Source organism: Nerophis lumbriciformis, linkage group LG06, assembly GCF_033978685.3.
Source record: "Nerophis lumbriciformis linkage group LG06, RoL_Nlum_v2.1, whole genome shotgun sequence".
Taxonomy (NCBI): Eukaryota; Metazoa; Chordata; class Actinopteri; order Syngnathiformes; family Syngnathidae; genus Nerophis; species Nerophis lumbriciformis.
In genome coordinates this window covers 44223152-44243695 of record NC_084553.2, presented here as the reverse complement: position 1 = coordinate 44243695, position 20544 = coordinate 44223152, and the positions used below count along the sequence as shown (strand labels likewise).

Below are 20544 nucleotides of genomic sequence, written 5' to 3'. Positions count from 1 at the left end.
GAGAGACAAAAGGTTAACCAAACAATCCAGTTGCCATCGATTGTCCTGGGAATACAATGACCCGGATGAATGAGAACATCCATGACACATTTGGACTCAGAGGTGTCAAGGCCTTCTCTGCTGGCCTAACATAACCAGCAATCATGATCATAATTAAAGATAAAAGTAATTTTTAATTTATTTTCCCTAAATATCTAAAAGTATTCATATTCTCTTCATGTCATATTATGCTATTTCGAGTGCTGTTGTTTTTAGGTTAGAGTTTGTATCCAATCAGAATTCAGCTAGCTTATGTTGCCATGCTGTACCAAATCTTCCCGAGGCCTTCGGGCAGATTTGCACTGTCCGTGAATGGACACATAGAGTTGATAGACAATTGCGATAGCCAATCAGATCACGAGTTGTAGTCAGTAGGACCTAGCTGGCCTAACGCTGTGATTGGATACTCACTTGGGAGTCTTAAGTGAGTATCCAATCACAAGTTGCGAAAACAGGAAGTGGCACCGGAACCATACGAGCCAAAGAAAGCCACAGAAAAGTCACCGGCACAATAACCACGAAGATAAAATGAAGTGAAGTCGGACTAAGTAGGACATCACTGAAGGCCTAGGTGAGAAACGCACAGCCCGCCACTGTTTGGACTGATGTTTATTGAAAAATTTGAGCAAAAAAAGTAAAAAACAACAAAAAAAAACACTTTTTTACAGTCCTGAAAAACTTTTGGCTTCGGAAATAATTAAACTTGAATGTCCCCAGAGGGTTAAACATTGTCTGACCGTCTTTGTGTGCAGTAAATACTGTACAAAGGCCGCACACTACTCTGGAACAATAACATTAGCACCAATACTAACGCTAACTCAACATGGCCGGTTTTCTGGCTGGTCCGCCATCGCTACTAAAGTAACATCGAAATTATTTAATTTCAAAGTAAAAGGACAGCATATTGTTCCTTTTAAAGGGGACAAGTGGTTATGAACAATAAACGATATTTTCTTACAGTATGTCTGACTCGTATGTTTTCTTGTTTCCCATGTTTGGGTTTCACTTAACCTTCTCTAAAAGTTTATTCACAGTTTTCCCAGATAGTTTCCAGGCACGATTCCCCTCTGCCCGTGTCCTACCACCGTCCACCAGCCGTCCTCTCCTCTCTCCAGGACCTGGACCACATCACCTCTGCGGACGGTCAGTTCGTCTTCCACCTGAGTATTCCATGTCAGATAGTGAAACAAGGTTCTTAAATATTACTTGCAGTCATTACCTGTGCGGTGTAGTTATAAAGCACGAAGTAGGTGTCCTCATCCAGGGTTGGCAGTGATGTGTATGACCCATCCGATGTCTCAGCTGAAGAAAAAAATGATCAGTTTTAGTATTCGACTGCTAGTTAATCCATAATGTGCATTTATATAGCACATGTGAATGTTGGTGTGAATGTTGTCTGTCTATCTGTGTTGGCCCTGCGATGAGGTGGCGACTTGTCCAGGGTGTACCCCGCCTTCCGCCCGAATGCAGCTGAGATAGGCTCCAGCATCCCCCGTGACCCCGGAAGGGACAAGCGGTAGAAAATGGATGGATGGATGACTTACTTTCTCCACTACATGGCATTATTGAAAGTTGTCTTTTAGGCCCGTTTCTTCCTACAGAAGCTCCCAGTAGAGGATCAGAGCACCTGGAATAGTTAAGAAGACAAAACAAGATTCAATATGTTGACAATGGATCGGTCTAGTTTGTCTGGGACACACCTCCTCAGGACGCCTTGTGCTGGGCGGGCTTGGCCAGTTCCATCTGCAGACGTCGCCCTCTGGTAATAGCTCTCAAATTCAACAGGCTCTGTAAGGAAATGCTGGTTAGCAGGATTTAACTACTATAAATACATCATTGAATCCTCGGTAACATATATTTCAGTGCAGATCTGGATGAAGGTGCGTGCTGAGCAAGGAATAACGTTTTTCACATTTGAAGTCACGGTTGTATAAGGTTATGTTGTGACTAGGGTTGTACGGTATACCGGTATTAGTATAGTACCGCGATACTAATTAATCATATTCGGTACTATACCGCCTCTAAAAAGTACCGGTCACCCACCCCCCTTCGCCCCCGTCGTCGTCACATCGGGTCATTGCTGGTTTACGAGCAGAGGAGCATGTTCTGTAGTGCACACACACGTAGTACTTACAAGCAGACAATGTGTGTAGACAGAAAAGGGAGAACAGACGCATTTACCGGTAGCCTAAAAACTAACGATGAAGGAGAAGTTAGCTCGCGGCTAAAGTCCAGCCGCAGTCTGCAGTGTTGTAGCTACTTCTAAATCACTAATCCTTGTCTCCATGGCGACAGATAAAGTACGTTTCTTACAAGTATCATCCCTGCAGGACGAGGAATAGCTAAACATGCTTCACTACACACCGTAGCTCACCGGCAACAAAATGTAAACAAACGCCATTGGTGGATCTACACCTAACATCCACTGTAATGATACCAAGTACAGGAGCGTATCTAGTCGATACTACTATGATTACGTCGATATTTTTTGGCATTACAACATCTTCTTTCGTTTAATAAAAGATTATATTATGTTTATAAACTCAGGAAATATGTCCCTGGACACATGAGGACTTTGACTATGACAAAATGTATGATCCTGTAACTACTTGGTATCGGATTGATACCCAAATGTGTGGTATCATCCAAAACTAATGTAAAGCATCCAAACAACAGAAGAATAAGTGATTATTACATATTAACAGAAGTGTAGATAGAACATGTTAAAAGAGAAAGTAAGCAGATATTAACAGTAAATTAACAAGTAAATTAATAATTCATTTTCTACCACTTGTCCGTAATAATTTTGACAAAATAATAGAAGGGAAATGGCACAATATGTTACTGCATATGTCAGCAGCTAAATTAGGAGCCTTGGTTTGCTTACTTAATAATAAAAGACAAGTTGTCTTGTCTTGTTCACTATTTTATTTAAGGACAAACTTGCAATAATATAATATAATTTTAGAGTTTTGTTTACATTGATTGATTGTTCTCCATGCTTGTGCTGACATTTCCTTTCCTTTCTGCCTTGATAGCTGAGAAGATTTTAGTCAGAGGAAGGTTACATTTGAAACAAAAACGTTTACATTTAATATGTTTTCTCTTGCCCTTATTTTGATAGGTCATAAAAAATATCAATAATTATCGATATTGTAAAACCCTTAAGTGGTGATACAGTTTTCTGCCACATTGCTCAGTTTTGTTTATGTACGATATGACGCTTGTTCACCTGGTGGATGCAAACCCGTCCTTTTCATCTCAATGAAACAATTGTTGATAGCGGTGATGTCACAGTGCTCCAGGTGCTTCCTCACCTCCTCATAGAACTGGTTTGACACAGGTAGACCATCCATTAGAACTCTACATGGCTCTCAACACACACTTCTACCCAAACAAAGGGAATGCGAGCTTGCCTCGTCGTCTTTGACACACTGCATAGAGATGTGATTGCAGTGGTCCCACAGGCTACACCTGAGCACGTCGATGCGATCGGCCTCCAGCTGCTGGAACACCTGCAACAAATCAGCATAAAAAGGTTTTGTTCCACTTGTAGCTGACTGACTGCACATGACTTGTATTTCCCTTCCTGAAGTCGGAATCGTGACCATTAAGGGGAAGTGGTGTGTTTTCTTACGACTTTATGTAAGAGTTGAGTTACCTCACACGTGCTTCTGTGTGTTTCCTCCCAGTCCTGGCGAATGCTTTCCAGCAGGGTGATGTTGGTCAAGTACGACCTCTCTGCCAAAAGGTCAGGAGGTCATTTAGATACAAAACCCAAAACCAGTGAAGTTGGCACGTTGTGTAATTCGTAAATAAAAACAGAATACAATGATTTGCAAATCCTTTTCAACTTATATTCAATGTTCGAACTGTGAAATGTAATTTTTTTTTGCAAATGATCATTAACTAAGAATTTAATGGCAGCAACACATTGCAAAAAAGTTGGCACAGGGACATTTTTACCACTGTGTTACATGGCCTTTTCCTTTTAACAACACTCAGTAAACGTTTGGGAACTAAAGAGACCAATTTTTGAAGCTTTTCAGGGGGAATTATTTCCCATTCTTGCTTGATGTACAGCTTAAGTTGTTCAACAGTCCAGGGTCTCCGTTCATATTGCGCCACACATTTTCAATGGGAGACAGGTCTGGACTACAGGCAGGCCAGTCTAGTACCTGCACTCTTTTACTATGAAGCCACGCTGTTGTAACATGTGGCTTGGTATTGTCTTGCTGTAATAAGCAGGGGCATACATGATAACGTTGCTTGGATGGCAACATATGTTGCTCCAAAACCTGTATGTACCTTTCAGCATTAATGGTGCTTTCTCAGATGTGTAAGTTACCCATGTCTTGGGCACTAATACACCCCCATACCATCACAGATGCTGGCTTTTGAACTTTGCGCCAATAACATTTCAGATGGTTTTTTCCTCTTTGTTCCGGAAAACACGGGGTCCACAGTTTCCAAAAACAATTTGAAATGTGGACTCGTCAGACCACAGAACTCTTTTCCACTTTGCATCAGTTCGTCTTAGATGAGCTCGGGCCCAGCGAAGCGTTTCTGGGTGTTGTTGATAAATGGCTTTCGCTTTGCATATTAGAGTTTTAACTTGCACTTACAGATGTAGCAACAAACCGTAGTTACTGACAGTGGTATTCTGAAGTGTTCCTGAGCCCATGTGGTGATGTCCTTTACATACTGATGTCGGTTTTTGATGCAGTACCACCTGAGGGATCGAAGGTCCGTAATATCATCGCTTACGTGCAGTGATTCCAGATTCGCTGAACCTTTTGATGATATTACGGACCGTAAATGATGAAATCCCTAAATACCTTGCAATAGCTCGTTGAGAATTGTTGTTATTAAACTGTTCGACAATTTGCTCACGCATTTGTTCACAAAGTGGTAACCCTCGCCCCATCCTTGTTTGTGAATGACTGAGCATTTCATTGCTTTTATACCCAATCATGGCCCCCACCTCATCCCAATTGGCCTGTTCACCTGTGAGATGTTCCAAATAAGTGTTTGATGAGCATTCCTCAACTACTCAGTCTTTTTTGCCACTTGTGCCAGCTTTTTTGAAACATGTTGTAGACATTACATTCCAAATGAGCTAATTTTTGCAAAAAATAACAAAGTTTACCAGTTCGAACGTTAAGTGTCTTGTCTTTGCAGTCTATTCAATTGAATATAGGTTGAAAAGGATTTGCAAATCATTGTATTCTGTTTTTATTTACGATTTACACAACGTACCAACTTCACTGGTTTTGGGTTTGGTACATGTACTGTACATACAACAGTAATTGCAATATAACACTGGATCTAACCTGCTTCACACGCTGCCCGTCTGCATTGTTTGGCCCTGTGGCACACCTGTCAAATACATGTTCACATTCCACTGAAAATAGATTTTATGACATGTAAAGTATCTTCTTTCTTGCTTATAAAGTGTGTTTTTTGCCATCTGAACCGTAAAACTACTGCTAATTATGGATGGACATAATCAATCGATAGTTTCATCAATTGTCTATGACTGATTACTGATTAATTGATATTATGATATTTAAAAAAAGATTAAAAACATAACTTTTTAAACAGGCTTTTTATGGATCATGTTCAACTATTTTGTTTTTTTAATTTTGAGTGTTATTTTGTATTTTTTTTATTGCTATTATTAACACTAGTTTTCTCTCAATGTTATTGTTTTGTTAATCTATTATTATCTTGTTTATATTGTATTTTTACATATATTTTATCATATGTTTCATACTATTTTTAGATTGTGTTAATTTTAGTTATTCTCCAGTGTGGATGCCTCAAAAAGGGCGGTTTTCCTCAATCCTCAGTGCAATGCCATTTTTTGTTTTGTTTTTGCCAGTAGTGCTGTGTGTGCTTGTATGTATGTGTTTTCTTCTCTTTTTTGTGTCTGCCACTTGCCTGTGTATGAAAAGTGTTATTTGAAGTTAGTTAATTTGATAGTTATGTCAAAACGGTGTGCACTACTTTGCTACAACCAGCAGAGGCACTGTTGATTGAATCCATCCATCCATTTTCTACCGTTTATTCCCTTTGGGGTAGCGGGGGGCGCTGGAGCTTATCTCAGCTACAATCGGGCGGAAGGCGGGGTTTAGAACATTCAGAGGGACATTTTCCCATTAAAAATAGTTAAATAATAGTAACTAATAGATTAATTAAGCGTTCATTTTCAAGGAACTTTAGTCAAATTACCTTGTTTAGGGTCAACATATGTTTAGCATATTATATACCACAAAAGCATCTAATCAGAGGTTGCCGCGGCAACTGCAGTGAGAAATATTCACCCATTACAAGCAAGTTTACCTTTAAAATTATATTATTTGAGGTAAAATGATTAACTATTGTTTAAAAGTTAATATTTGTGTTTAGAAATATATTGAGTCTCCAATAAAATACATACATCCCTACATTGAGAATTTTATTCTTTTTATCTGAAGAAAAGTTGTTTTGGTTAACTTTTGATTAAAATAATTTTACACTCATTGTACCTTTTCTTCTTGTTTGGCTGCAATGGCTGTCTTTGTTGTATGCTGAGCCTCATCCGCCTCCTTGCATCGCACCTCATAGTTCTTCTTTGACTGTAAAAAGAAGGAAAGGACCAGGAGAAAAATGCATACATATTTAGCCTTTATTTTAGATAGTGGGAAACACCATGGAAGCAATGATTCTGAATACATTACAAATTTGTAATTTAAGGTATTCAGCTAGACCTTAAATTGTACTAAATTTATTACATAAAAATGGAGCAGTCAGTAAAAACAAGTAACTTATTTGTGTCGTTTTTTTGTTTAATTAAATTCAGATATAGAACAACATTAATATAATGTAGTATTTATGAATGTCGTTAAATGTTATCACAATTTCATGAAGTGGTGCTGTTATTTTTATGTTTACGCGCGAACCGGAAATGGTATCCTTATAGTTTCCGTTCTGGCCGAGTTATGCCTGTTTGAAAATAGACACATTACTTAGTAGCGTGTACATCAGTCCAATTGGAAGTTCGATCGTCCCAAAATATTAATGTTAAGGTAAGAAAATATGTTCATGATAAAATGTTGTTCATGATAAACGTTTCGGGTGTTGGTGGAATACTCTGACAATTATAGTACAATTTCTGTCTTTATCTTCTGTTGTGAATCTAATGTCTGTTTAGGCTGACCATATTCTGAAATCCCAAAAAGAGGACACATATATGCGTGCCAAAGCGGGCAGCACGCCATTTGCCAATGATACTCGAACTTGCTTTATAAATAATATATTTATTTAAATAAAGCATTTTTTCTCCTCTGTTGACAGCGGTGTTGTTGGCGCTAGGAATTTTCAAAACGGGGTCCCACAGTAAATTTTTGGGGTCCAACTTTTTTTGTAAGCGTTTTGAATTTTTTTTATAAACGTATGCATTATCCTGTTATATCTCACATTCTATATTGTGGTTTGGAAAAAGGCTGTCATAAACGTTACTTAATTCATTAAAAAAATAATTAAAAAAGAAAACACATTTTTATACATATTTAAATGTATTCCGTTGTAAACATTTATTCACTTTCTTCTTTCCTTCATGGATCTAAACTTTACCACTGCTGGTAGTTTTTTCTATGTTTTTATTTAATGAGTTGGAGGTGTATTTATTTCAGTATAAAAGTGTAAAACGTGTTTTGCTTCAATCATGAAATGATGATAATGGTGTGCCAGGGCATACATACATTTTATATTGAACGCTTAAATCTCTGGAGTCTACATCAACTTCAGATCTATCCCTCATTTCAAAATGTTTTAGTTTTAGTTGTTTTTTTGTTTGTTTTCCGCCCTTTTTTGTCAAACAAAACTATGTTTTTAATGGCAAACACACAAAATATGCAAAATCTTCCACCAAAAATACTTTTCAAAGTGGAATATTTGATGTGAAGTAATCGGAACCTTGAATAGGTCAATAATTCATGATAACATTGATTTTGATTCAATATTATGTTTTGAGCAATGACAGTTTGAAAGAAAAAAAACAGCTTTGTTTTATTAGTCAACATTGCAACTTTTTCTAAATTACATTTCACCTTTAAGCTTTTTTCTTTCACTTTTGTTATGTTTTTGTTTATTTTAATAGTATTTTTAGAATGTGCCGTGGGCCTTTAAAACATTAGCTGTGGGCCGCAAATGGCCTCCGGAGCACACTTTTGACACCCATGCTATAGATAATAAAAAATTAAATCTGATAAATCTATCGCTAAAAAGCAGAGCCTGGCGACGCATGCGCGTTTATCATAACTCTCTCGCTCTCTCTGTCACTGCCCCTCCCTCACGAATGCTGCTGCGTGCGCACACCTTCACAATTTGTTTTGTTTTTAACCCCTTCTTAACCCTGAACGTACATTGAAACGACACGCAACCCTGACTCAAAATGCCGGACATTTGAGGTATTTAAGAAACTCCGCCAGGACAGCCCGGACAGCCCCGCAAAACAGGACATGTCCGGGGAAAAGAGGAGGTATGGTCAGTCTATGTGTGTGTGATCTTTAGGTAAAAGTTAGTATTGCTAGCTAACAGTGGGAAAGCTGGTTAAACGCCACCATCGCCATGAAGATATGTAAGCAATATTTTTAAGTACAGTGACAAAGTATTTACGAAAATGAATTTGACTGACAGCAGTCTTGTCCAATTTTTGACAGCCTAAGTCACTTAAAAATATTTTACAGATATCTTTAAATAGATAAGATACAACAATATATGTTGATTACAGTCATGTCTCGAACCTAAATGTACTCCAATTAAATTCCAGATCTGATTCCTGATCTATCCATCCATCCATTTTTCTACCGCTTGTCCCTTACGGAGTCGCAGGGGGTGCTGGAGCCTATCTCAGCTGCATTCGGGCGGAAGGCGGGGTACACCCTGGACAAGTGGCCACCTCATCGCAGGGCCAACACAGATAGACAGACAACATTCTCTACTAACATCCAAATACCACACGCTAAACAGCGTGCGCAAACTATAAAAGCAGTCTTGCAACACATCTCCAATGGAACCGACGTTTTTTAGTGCTCTGAAAGTGCGACCTGGGATATGCTGGCACTGACTGCAAACGTGTGTTGGAACGTTCCAGACGCAAAAAAATGTATATTGCAAGAAGATGTTTTAATATGTAGGAATAAACAAACGTCATTTAAAAAAAAACAACGGCAACAGACACCTAAACGCATCAGTTTAATTTGTTTTAATCAGCCCCTTAAGTCATCCAGCAGCTATACAATTATTAAATTATATTGCTGAATAGACAATATGTAATATATTTTTTCACAGTCCATATATGTTGACAAGCATATGTAGAGCATAGCTGTACGGCTCACAAATCTCACAGCTATTTCTGCACAACTGCCAGTTTGCACGTTTTTTCTAGATGTACTATATATAACCCAAAACAGCGACCACAGAACAGTTTCAGTCTTGATAAATCACACTGTGTGTGCTAAATTATTACATTTCCATTATCTCTTCAAGGGATGTAAATCTCTTTGTGATGGACGATACGATTCACATTTCGATATATGGGTTACGATGCGATTCAAAAAATGTTTATTTATAAAACAGAACAATGCGATTCGATTTAGTGAATGTACGATTCAATATTATTTGATACGGTGTATGAATGATTCAATTCTATGGTTATAATCGAATTGAACACATTCTTTTTTACAGTACAAAAGAACAAAAGCATTCATTTCTGTGCATAGTTGTTTGAGAATAAATATTTAGGACCTTGGCACCAAGCGCTCAGACTTGATCTGTCCAAGGTCAGTTTATGAGCATTAACTGATGAAAACTACTCGGATGACAGGCCAAATGTCTTCTAAGACAACTGATCCGTTGAATGAGAAAAAGACCCTGATGAATGAGAACATCCATAGACACAGAGTCTGTGTGTTACCTCCTTGTTATTTTTTTCTATTGGTATTGTTCTATTGTTATTATTACATTGATAATGTTAATGGTTTGCTCTATAAGACAAAAATATATATATTTGACAAAAAGGCCAGACAAAATACAAAAACATAAAAGATTAACAACAACCTAATATCAACGGATAGATCTAAAGTTGATCTAGAGATTTAAGCATTCAAAGTAAGAAAAATAATTAATATATGACTTACTTTTAATAACTTTTATGAGTGGCACTCTCAAGTATCTAAGGGTCTTATGTTATTTATTAAAAAAGGTCAATGCACAAGCAGTTATTGTGAATTATTGACCTATTTAACCTCTTAAGGCCCAAGCTGTTTGTTTACATGCTTTTTTTAAATTTAGAATAGAATGGCTCCTCTCTGAGCTGCCACCTTAACGTGGTAGAGGAGTTTGCGTGTCCCAATGATCCTAGGAGCTATGTTGTCCGGGGGATTTATGCCCCCTGGTAGGGTCTCCCAAGACAAACTGGTCCTAGGTGAGGGATCAGACAAAGAGCAGCTCGAAGACCTCTATGAAGAAAACAAGCAAGGAACCCAGATTTCCCTTGCCCGGACGCGGGTCACCGGGGCCCCCCTCTGGAGCCAGGCCCGGAGGTGGGGCACGATGGCGAGCGCCTGGTGGCCGGGCCTGTCCCCATGGGGCCCGGCCGGGCACAGCCCGAAGAGGCAACGTGGGTCCCCCCTCCAATGGGCTCACCACCCATAGTAGGGGTCATAGAGGTCGGGTGCGATGTGAGCTGGGCGGAAGCCGAGGGCAGAGCACTTGGCGGTCCGATCCTCGGCTACAGAAGCTAGCACTTGGGACGTGGAACGTCACCTCGTTGGGGGGGAAGGAGCCTGAGCTAGTGCGCGAGGTGGAGAAGTTCCGGCTAGATATAGTCGGACTCACTTCGACGCACAGCAAGGGCTCTGGAACCAGTTCTCTCGAGAGGGGCTGGACTCTCTTCCACTCTGGCGTTGCCAGCAGTGAAAGGCGACGGGCTGGGGTGGCAATTCTTGTTTCCCCCCGGCTCAGAGCCTGTACGTTGGAGTTCAACCCGGTGGACGAGAGGGTAGCTTCCCTCCGCCTTCGGGTGGGGGAACGGGTCCTGACTGTGGTTTGCGCTTACGCGCCAAACCGCAGCTCAGAGTACCCACCCTTTTTGGATTCACTCGAGGGAGTACTTGAGAGTGCTCCCCCGGGTGATTCCCTCGTTCTACTGGGGGACTTCAATGCTCATGTTGGCAGCGACAGTGAAACCTGGAGAGGCGTGATTGGGAAGAATGGCTGCCCGGATCTGAACCCGAGCGGTGTTATGTTATTGGACTTTTGTGCCCGTCACAGATTGTCCATAACGAACACCATGTTCAAACATAAGGGTGTCCATATGTGCACTTGGCACCAGGACACCCTAGGCCGCAGTTCCATGATCGACTTTGTAGTTGTGTCATCGGATTTGCGGCCTCATGTTTTGGACACTCGGGTGAAGAGAGGGGCGGAGCTTTCTACCGATCACCACCTGGTGGTGAGTTGGCTGCGATGGTGGGGGAGGATGCCGGACAGACCTGGCAGGCCCAAACGTATTGTGAGGGTTTGCTGGGAACATCTGGCAGAGTCTCCTGTCAGAGAGAGTTTCAATTCCCACCTCCGGAAGAACTTTGAACATGTCACGAGGGAGGTGCTGGACATTGAGTCCGAATGGACCATGTTCCGCGCCTCTATTGTCGAGGCGGCTGATTGTAGCTGTGGCCGCAAGGTAGTTGGTGCTTGTCGTGGCGGTAATCCTAGAACCCGTTGGTGGACACCGGCGGTGAGGGATGCCGTCAAGCTGAAGAAGGAGTCCTATCGGGTTCTTTTGGCTCATAGGACTCCTGAGGCAGCGGACAAGTACCGACAGGCCAAGCGGTGTGCGGCTTCAGCGGTCGCAGAGGCAAAAACTCGGACATGGGAGGAGTTCGGTGAGGCCATGGAAAACGACTTCCGGACGGCTTCGAAGCAATTCTGGACCACCATCCACCGCCTCAGGAAGGGAAAGCAGTGCACTATCAACACCGTGTATGGCGAGGATGGTGTTCTGCTGACCTCGACTGCGGATGTTGTGGATCGGTGGAGGGAATACTTCGAAGACCTCCTCAATCCCACCAACACGTCTTCCTATGAGGAAGCAGTGCCTGGGGAGTCTGTGGTGGGCTCTCCTATTTCTGGGATCTACGTTCCATCCTCACCTATGGTCATGAGCTTTGGGTTATGACCGAAAGGACAAGATCACGGGTACAAGCGGCCGAAATGAGTTTCCTCCGCCGGGTGGCGGGGCTCTCCCTTAGAGATAGGGTGAGAAGCTCTGCCATCCGGGAGGAGCTCAAAGTAAAGCCGCTGCTCCTCCACATCGAGAGGAGCCAGATGAGGTGGTTCGGGCATCTGGTCAGGATGCCACCCGAACGCCTCCCTAGGGAGGTGTTTAGGGCACGTCCGACCGGTAGGAGGCCGCGGGGAAGACCCAGGACACGTTGGGAAGACTATGTCTCCCGGCTGGCCTGGGAACGCCTCGGGGTCCCACAGGAAGAGCTGGACGAAGTGGCTGGGGAGAGGGAAGTCTGGGCTTCCCTGCTTAGGCTGCTGCCCCCGCGACCCGACCTCGGATAAGCGGAAGAAGATGGATGGATGGATGGAAGAATAGAATGGACTTTATTGTCATTATATTTGCATATAACGAGATTAAGGACTCCAACTTAAAGTGCGTTAGTGGGAACAAAAATGGGGTAAAAATAAATTACACAAGAGGTAATAAAGAAACAAACTAACAATTGAAATAAACAGACTACTGTCCAATAAAAATAATAAGCAATCCTTTACAATATACAAAACACTGTAGAAATACAAAATACTGTACAATATACATTTATTATTTCTCTTTGCTATTTGGTCTTATTGGACCCTAATTAGAATAAAAACTAAGAATCATCTTTTTATACGATGTACTTAGTCCATAAGTAACAAACGTTTACTTCATGTTTAGTGACATGCTAATTCTTATTTTTGAAATTCCATTGTATGTTATACTCTTCTGACACCACCATATGGCAGTATAAGTGTCCACGTAAGGGCCATGAGACCCCAATTCAGTAGTGTACACAATTTTGGAAATAAGAGCTAAAAGGTGCTGTCCACGCATGTGGCCACTAAGACTTTTAAAGGTTAAGGATCCAACGACTTCACATCAAATATTTGACTACCGAGTTTTTAGGAGGGAAAATATTGGCTATCTTTTGATACATAACATATGGTGAATGAATATAAACTCTCTTTGTGTTCTTATTACCTCCATTGTTTTCTTGAACACGGACACCTTTTTCTTCTGCACCTTCTCCATAATGCTTTCAAACTGTGAGGAGAAACATTGAAGCGTATTAATAACGGTGCCAGATCACATAGGTTATGGTCAAAAACCTTTTTTCTCTGCTCTTTTTGTCGCTCTCTGAATGCCTCAATCTTTTTCATTTCTTCTTTCATTGCCTCGGACATTTGGATATGAAAATGCCCCATGTTCTCAATTTCTGCAGCCAAAAAGATCACATACTGTTTGTAACAGAGCAGGTTCTGAAGCAAAATGAGACTAAACAAGCTTTGCTGGTGTATTTTCTCAAAAAGTGGCCACTTATTGAGTACCAGAAACCTGTTTGATTAACAGTAAAGTGTTTTTTTGAGTGGAGGTGTTTATTGGTATACATTTGCTGCTGTGTGTGTTGAATGTTTAATGGAGAATGTCTACTTTTGTATTGTAGAAGTAGAAGTCTGCATGGAATATAATGTGTAACTGACTCATATTAGCAGTTTCTTAAGTCATTTTTGGTTCCTACAGTTCGAGGTGGAAGTAACCGTTTCTGCATTGTCACATGCACTAAATACAACAGACCTAGTAATGAAAGCATTTTTTCATATTGATTTGTTTATATAAAGTCTACATAAAGCATACTATATTATGTACAATAAAAATCCTACACATTTCAGCAACCATATTATTAGGGCTGCACCAAACAATTGTTTCATGAATTGATTAATCTATTGATTATGTATTCATTTAATCTGTAGATTTCATTTATTTTTGTAACTAACTTATTTGTAAGTGTAGTAGTGCAACAATTTACACAAAGGAATTCTGTAAAAATATTGTTTATGTCTAGAAACTTTAAATATATGTCGTTATTACTCACAGATCTGTTTTACTTCCCCCGTCATCCTGGAAAATGGTCCTTAATGCAACCCTTTTAAGTGCTGGTGCATTACAGTGGTGCTGCAGTGAAAAGTCATTTCTAATTTTCTAGTTTACAAAGTACCGTGTTGTTTGAGTTTTTTCTGACTGAAACACTGGACTATGACCTTTTGTTACCCTCAAAGGCTCATTTTCTACGGTGGCATGTTGGGGTGTCTTGAGCGGGGTTTTTATGATGCCAATTCCGAAATCCATCACCCATAAGTGAGATCAGCCGATACAGATCGCATGTATTTACTGTAAAAGTTTCAATGTATTCCTGGATAGTGCTATTGAATATATGATCTGAAAAGGGAACCATAAATCACTGTAGTTTTTGGAAATACATTTGTGCATTGATTCAATACTATTTTGTTACAGCCAGGGGCAGTACTGGCCATACCAATAGTGATACCAATACCTTTTACTTATATGTGTCATATTATGTTTTCCCCCTACATTTAAAATACTTTGTTGTGGTCTACATAACATGTAATGGTATTTTGGGGTTTTTTTGTCAACATTTTGCATAGATTATCTTTTACAGACCATCTTCAAGCCACATGGTGACCGTCTCCTTAGGATGCGCCGTTTTGTAGGCAGTCTTATTTACATGGCTCCATTTTGACAGTGTCTTCTCCCGGCTGTCTTTGATGAAGTTTTTAGCGCTTCCATATACTGACAGATTAAGTTTGAACTATACGCTACTTTGTCTGAGAACAGAACAGAACTGTAGCGCTTGATGAAAACGTGGCTAACAAAGGTTATTATCGGTATTCAGTTTTTCTTGAAAAGAGTAAGGCTGCATGTGTTTCTTCAAGTGGACAATAGACCCGCCGATTAATGGAGGCACTGCGTCTAATGGATTAGAGGCCACTATTTGAGAAATTACAGCATTCATTGGTTTGGTGGACTTACGTGTTTTTAATTGTTGGAAGGAAGCTTTCAAAGTGCTGCAGTCGGTATATTTAAAGTTAGTTGTCACAGTTCAAAATACTTTTATGTTTTGTAAATGTTTCCGAAATCAATCAACCTTATTTCTGCGTGTCCTCCAGCTTTACGGGCAATGGTCACCATTTCCCTGCCATACTTTTCCTCTGCTGCTGCCCTGTGAATTACAGACACATTTAACATCATGAAATGGGACAGTGAAAAAAAAACAATAGTACAAACATGTACAATCTAATGATATCCAATGCAAGAGCTTTACAAAAATCAAGCATATACAGTGTTAATATTTTAATTGCTACTTTTAGAGAGGTATTTATTACATGTGTGCCGATGCAAATTTTTTCACTTCTGATATTGCAGGCTTGGGTGTTGCCCGATATATTCAGTATTCCATATCAATCTGACACAAATCAAACACACTTGTACTACTTATTTTGTGGTCAGGGTCTCTGCAGATTTCAGCAGATCAAATTTAAGACTTTTAAAACCCTTTTTAAAACCATTATGAATAAAATTTAGGACCCACTTCCAATCTATACTTGAAAAATAACACGAAGGAAAACTTTGTATGTTCATTTTAAGTACAGTAAGGGAACAAAATGCAAAACACAATGTGGGGTGGGCACTTTTATACATTTTGTGCATCAAACTAATACATAAACTAATCCAAAATAGGTCAGTATACTGTACTATAAGATCTATAAGATGTATATTATTGTGTATTATAAGTAATAATAAACTCATTTAAGGGTGCAATGATTCGTCAATATCGACATTGAAATTTGTCACCCACAATTTGTCGACAATAGTCGTTGACGTCATAACTCGTGTTTTTCCAAAATGAGCCAGTCAGCGTAGCCACTCCCAACAATATCGCAGGTGAAAACACGTCAGGCGTGGGAACAATTTATCCCAATCTTGTTAAGCAGTGCAAAGAAGAAGGGCACAATCACAATTGTCAATCACACACACAGACACACTGAGACATGGAAACCCGAAAATTAGGCACCATGATGTAAAAGAGTCAATGCAATTTATTAGATAGATAAAATGTTCAGAATGAATGAAGTCTATTATATTGCTGAACATGCCAGGTGTTATTTAATAATCAATAATATACCTGTGTGCAGCTTTTTAAACACATCATTACAAAATGCTTGTTTCTTTTTGAGGAAGTTAGATAGCGTTGGTGTTTGTAGTTTTAATTTTTGCTATTCTAACTGTATTTAGTTTTCATTAAAAAAATTTAAAAAAAATATTTTTGTGTGCACTTGCCTGTCCTCGCTTTTACATGAACAAACGTTTAAAAGTTGTTTTTTGTTTTTGTAGCAGCCTCATGAGCTGCAGAGTTACAGTACAAATAAATATTTCTGAATGAATTAGTCATCTTTGTTAATTAGCACATGCCAAAAACATCTTATGATGAATTTAAACGCAGATGGCTAAATTAGAATAGGTTTATGCTTCATGATATGATTAGTCCACTACTCGTTAAGATAATTGATGACCAGTCGACTATCAAAATAGTTGTTCGTTGCGGCCCTTCTCATTAATAACCAATTATTTCTTTACTAAAAGCTTTGCGCCAAAAATGGCCCCCCTGTGCCGCACTTTGTACACCTGGTTTGCAGTGTTTTTTTTGTTTTTTTAAAGTGATGTGCAACAGGAAGAGTTGAAAGAGAAAGAATAATTATTTTATGTTTAGTACCGTAAAATTCCCAATTACCCAAAGTGCAGCGTTAATCTAAATCAAACTAATTAAACAAAACAAAACAAAATTATTCAAACAATATCCCTTGGGGATCAATAGACTTTGTCTAAGTCTAATAGTTCCAGCTCCTCTCTACTGAGCAATGACGGCACACTGCTGTCATCTACTTGCGCACTTGTCTTCGTTTGTGACGTAATCCGCCGAGAGGTGAAGTGTTCAAAAAGTCCAGAATCACATCTCCACGCCACTGACTTGATCGTCGTGGAATCTCCGCTGGCACGACACCAGCTGTCTAGGCGTAGCTCGGCAGTCTGTAGGTTTCCATGCATTAAATTAGTCTGATTTCTCAGATGATTTGGCTCAAAACAAGATTTCTTATCGTGTTTGGCTTTAAAAAAAATCGGATTAACACACCTAAATTATGCGATTGCAAACCAGTTTTCTCGAGTATGGAGGCTCCTTGGAGGACAAACACGCCATCTTTACTACAGAACGGGTATTCTCGCCTCATCGGGGTGTATTTTTTAAATCAGTTATCAGAGCTTTTTTTTATGTTATCCGATCTATCTGTGTGACGTCATAATTAGTCACATTGGCCCAATAATTATTATTGGCATAATCATACTCAGGGCTTCACGGTGGCAGAGGGGTTAGTGCATCTGCCTCACAATACGAAGGTCCTGAGTAGTCTTGGGTTCAATCCCGGGCTCGGGATCTTTCTGTGTGGAGTTTGCATGTTCTCCCCGTGACTGCGTGGGTTCCCTCCGGGTACTCCGGCTTCCTCCCACTTCCAAAGACATGCACCTGGGGATAAGTTGATTGGCAACACTAAATTGGCCCTAGTGTGTGAATGTGAGTGTGAATGTTGTCTGTCTATCTGTGTTGGCCCTGCGATGAGGTGGCGACTTGTCCAGGGTGTACCCCGCCTTCCGCCCGATTGTAGCTGAGATAGGCTCCAGCGCCCCCCGCGACCCCAAAGGGAATAAGCGGTAGAAAATGGATGGATGGATGGATAATCATACTTGCCAACCTTGAGACCTCCGATTTCGGGAGGTGGGGGATGGGAGCGTGGTCGGGGGGGCGTGGTTGGGGGTGTGGTTAAGAGGGGAGGAGTATATTTACAGCTAGAATTCACCAATTCAATTATTTCATATGTATATATATATATATATATATATATATATATATATATATATTGTATATATATAAGAAATACTTGACTTTCAGTGAATTCTAACTACGATATATATATATATATATATATATATATATATATATATATATATATATATATATATATTTATTTTATTTTATATATATATATATATATATATATATAAATATATATATATATATATATATATATATATATAAAATAAAATAAATATATATATATATATATATATATATATCGTAGTTAGAATTCACTGAAAGTCAAGTGTTTCTTATATATATACAATATATATATATATATATATATATATATATATATATATATATACAATCAAGTATTTCTCTTATTTATATATATATATATATATATATATATATATATATATATATATATATAAATATATATATATATATATATATATATATATATATATATATATATATATATATATATATATATATATATATATATATATAAATAAGAGAAATACTTGATTGAATTTCAGTGTTCATTTATTTACACATATACACACAAAAAACACTCATATACTCATTGTTGAGTTAAGGGTTGAATTGTCCATCCTTGTTCTATTCTCTGTCACTATTTTTCTAACCATGCTGAACACCCTCTCTGATGATGCATTCTGCGTCGTCTCCTTGTTGTGTGCGCAGTTGTGCACTGCACTCTCTAAAAGCCGTAGATGTTATTGTCACATATGCATGTACAAGAGATGGCAGTATTGTCCTGTTTAAGAGTGTCACAACATTGCTGTTTATAGCAGACAAACTGCTTTACGGTAGACGAAAACGTGACTGCTGTTGTTGTGTGTTGTTACCGCGCTGGGAGGACGTTAATGAAACTGCCTAACAATAAACCCACATAAGAAACCAAGAACTCGCCCTCCATCATTCTACAGTTATAACGTGATTGGGCAGGCACGCTGTTTATATTGTGGGAAAGCGGACGTGAAAACAGGCTGTCGACACGTCACTCAGGTCCGCCTGAATTTCGGGAGAAAATTTGTCCCGGGAGGTTTTCGGGAGAGGCGCTGAATTTCGGGAGTCTCCCGGAAAATCCGGGAGGGTTGGCAAGTATGGGCATAATTATTGTGCACCCACTGTCTATTTTTGTACATTTTGTGACAGCTTTTTAATATTTTGATTAGCCGATACAGTAGCAATGTATTATATTAAAAACCATAAAATGCAGTGCAGTGCTGCAAACTACAACCACAATAATGATCGTTGTGTTTGAATAATACCTCAACTTTTGTTATATTTTTTTTCCTGTGATTGTGTACCTCATCCTTAAAAGTTCTTCCACATCTTTGCACATCTGTCTTCCATCCCGTAAACGTTGCACCATAGCCTCATAGCCTGCGTGGCATGTAAAATCTGACCCCTGCAACGTAAAAGAAGACACGAGCACTTGCATAAAAGCCCTGCAATGACAAGCATTGCTCAGCATTTATTGCAACATGTCTTCAAGCTAATTCTGCACCGTCCATAGTTGGAGTTTAAAAATGCAGAACTTGACTTTAGAGTAACAATGAGTGACATTTTAATACAATATCCAACAATACAATAGATACATGTTTTTAGCTGCTAAAACAAGCCAGGTTGTCATACATTAGACGTTGTGTTAATACACAAGTTTTCTTTTTAAAAAAATGTTTGGCTACAATGTTTGATTCCCAATACCTTTAGACATAAACAATAAGTGACTTACCCAAAAAGCATCTCTGAACATCAAACATGTCATCTTCTATAGTCTCTTAAGTATGAAATAAATTAAAATGTACAAACTTGTGGCTCCAAGTCAGATAATTTAAGGTCTGTGTACTCACGGTTGGTACTAAACTTCCTGACGACCAGTGAGTCATTATGAATAGGGAAGAGCTTCTGTGCCATGATGTCACTGACCACATGTTTTCAGCATACACACTTTGTGCAAATATTAACACTAGCTAAACTACTCACATTATAAAACAAGTTATTTTAACCAATGACCTCTGCTCTAATAGATGCAATGTCTTAATTGTTGTTTCTGTCATCCACTTTGGGTCCTTTTACACCGATAGTTGGATTTCTCTGGACAGAACCAGTTCATTTGTTGGTAAACTTAGTGTGTTTTACTGGACATGTAATGGTTGACTAATTGGTCATGAATGCTGCAAGATAGCGGCCAAGCTAATGTAGCAGGCGGATGCAGGCACAGTGGGGTCCAGTCTACAGCACCTTGCAAATTATTCACCCCTTGGCTTTTTACCTATTTTGTTTATTTACAAACTGTAATTAAAATGTTTTACATCTAGTTTTTATGTGATCAATCTGCACAAAATAACCTAAGTTGGTGAATTTAAATGGAAAAAAATAATTTAAGTAATATACATTTGTATTCACTCCCTTTGCTATGAAGTCCCTTAAATTGCAATATATTACGTCC

The 20544-nt window shown here is 39.2% G+C and overlaps 1 protein-coding gene across 2 annotated transcripts; it reads right to left on the bottom strand.

The window, feature by feature from the left end:
• Nucleotides 1-633: 633 nt before the first annotated feature.
• LOC133608832 (proline-serine-threonine phosphatase-interacting protein 1-like) lies at nt 634-19952 on the bottom strand. 2 transcript variants are annotated; one of them, XM_061964404.2, is made up of 15 exons: nt 19828-19952; nt 19400-19500; nt 15297-15371; nt 15182-15216; nt 13462-13568; nt 13334-13396; nt 6570-6659; nt 5373-5418; nt 3701-3780; nt 3456-3554; nt 3272-3368; nt 1740-1827; nt 1584-1666; nt 1259-1341; nt 634-1199 (listed from the first exon to the last, which is right to left on the bottom strand). In XM_061964404.2, exons 1-15 carry the CDS (start codon nt 19858-19860, stop codon nt 1068-1070), a joined length of 1212 nt encoding a protein of 403 aa, XP_061820388.2. In that variant the 5' UTR covers nt 19861-19952; the 3' UTR covers nt 634-1067. The 2 variants fall into 2 exon arrangements, with proteins under 2 accessions (XP_061820388.2, XP_061820390.2); XM_061964406.2 differs by lacking the exons at nt 19400-19500; nt 19828-19952 and adding an exon at nt 17340-17411.
• Nucleotides 19953-20544: the final 592 nt, after the last annotated feature.

Excerpts from the sequence above, each read along its gene's own strand:
- LOC133608832 (XM_061964404.2), bottom strand. The coding sequence starts at position 19,860 with ATGACATGTTTGATGTTCAGAGATGCTTTTTGG. Across the intron at positions 15,217-15,296 it reads GGAGGACACGCAGAAATAAG|CACTTTGAAAGCTTCCTTCC; the intron begins GTTGATTGATTT and ends TACCGACTGCAG. Across the intron at positions 1,200-1,258 it reads TTTATAACTACACCGCACAG|GTGGAAGACGAACTGACCGT; the intron begins GTAATGACTGCA and ends TGGAATACTCAG.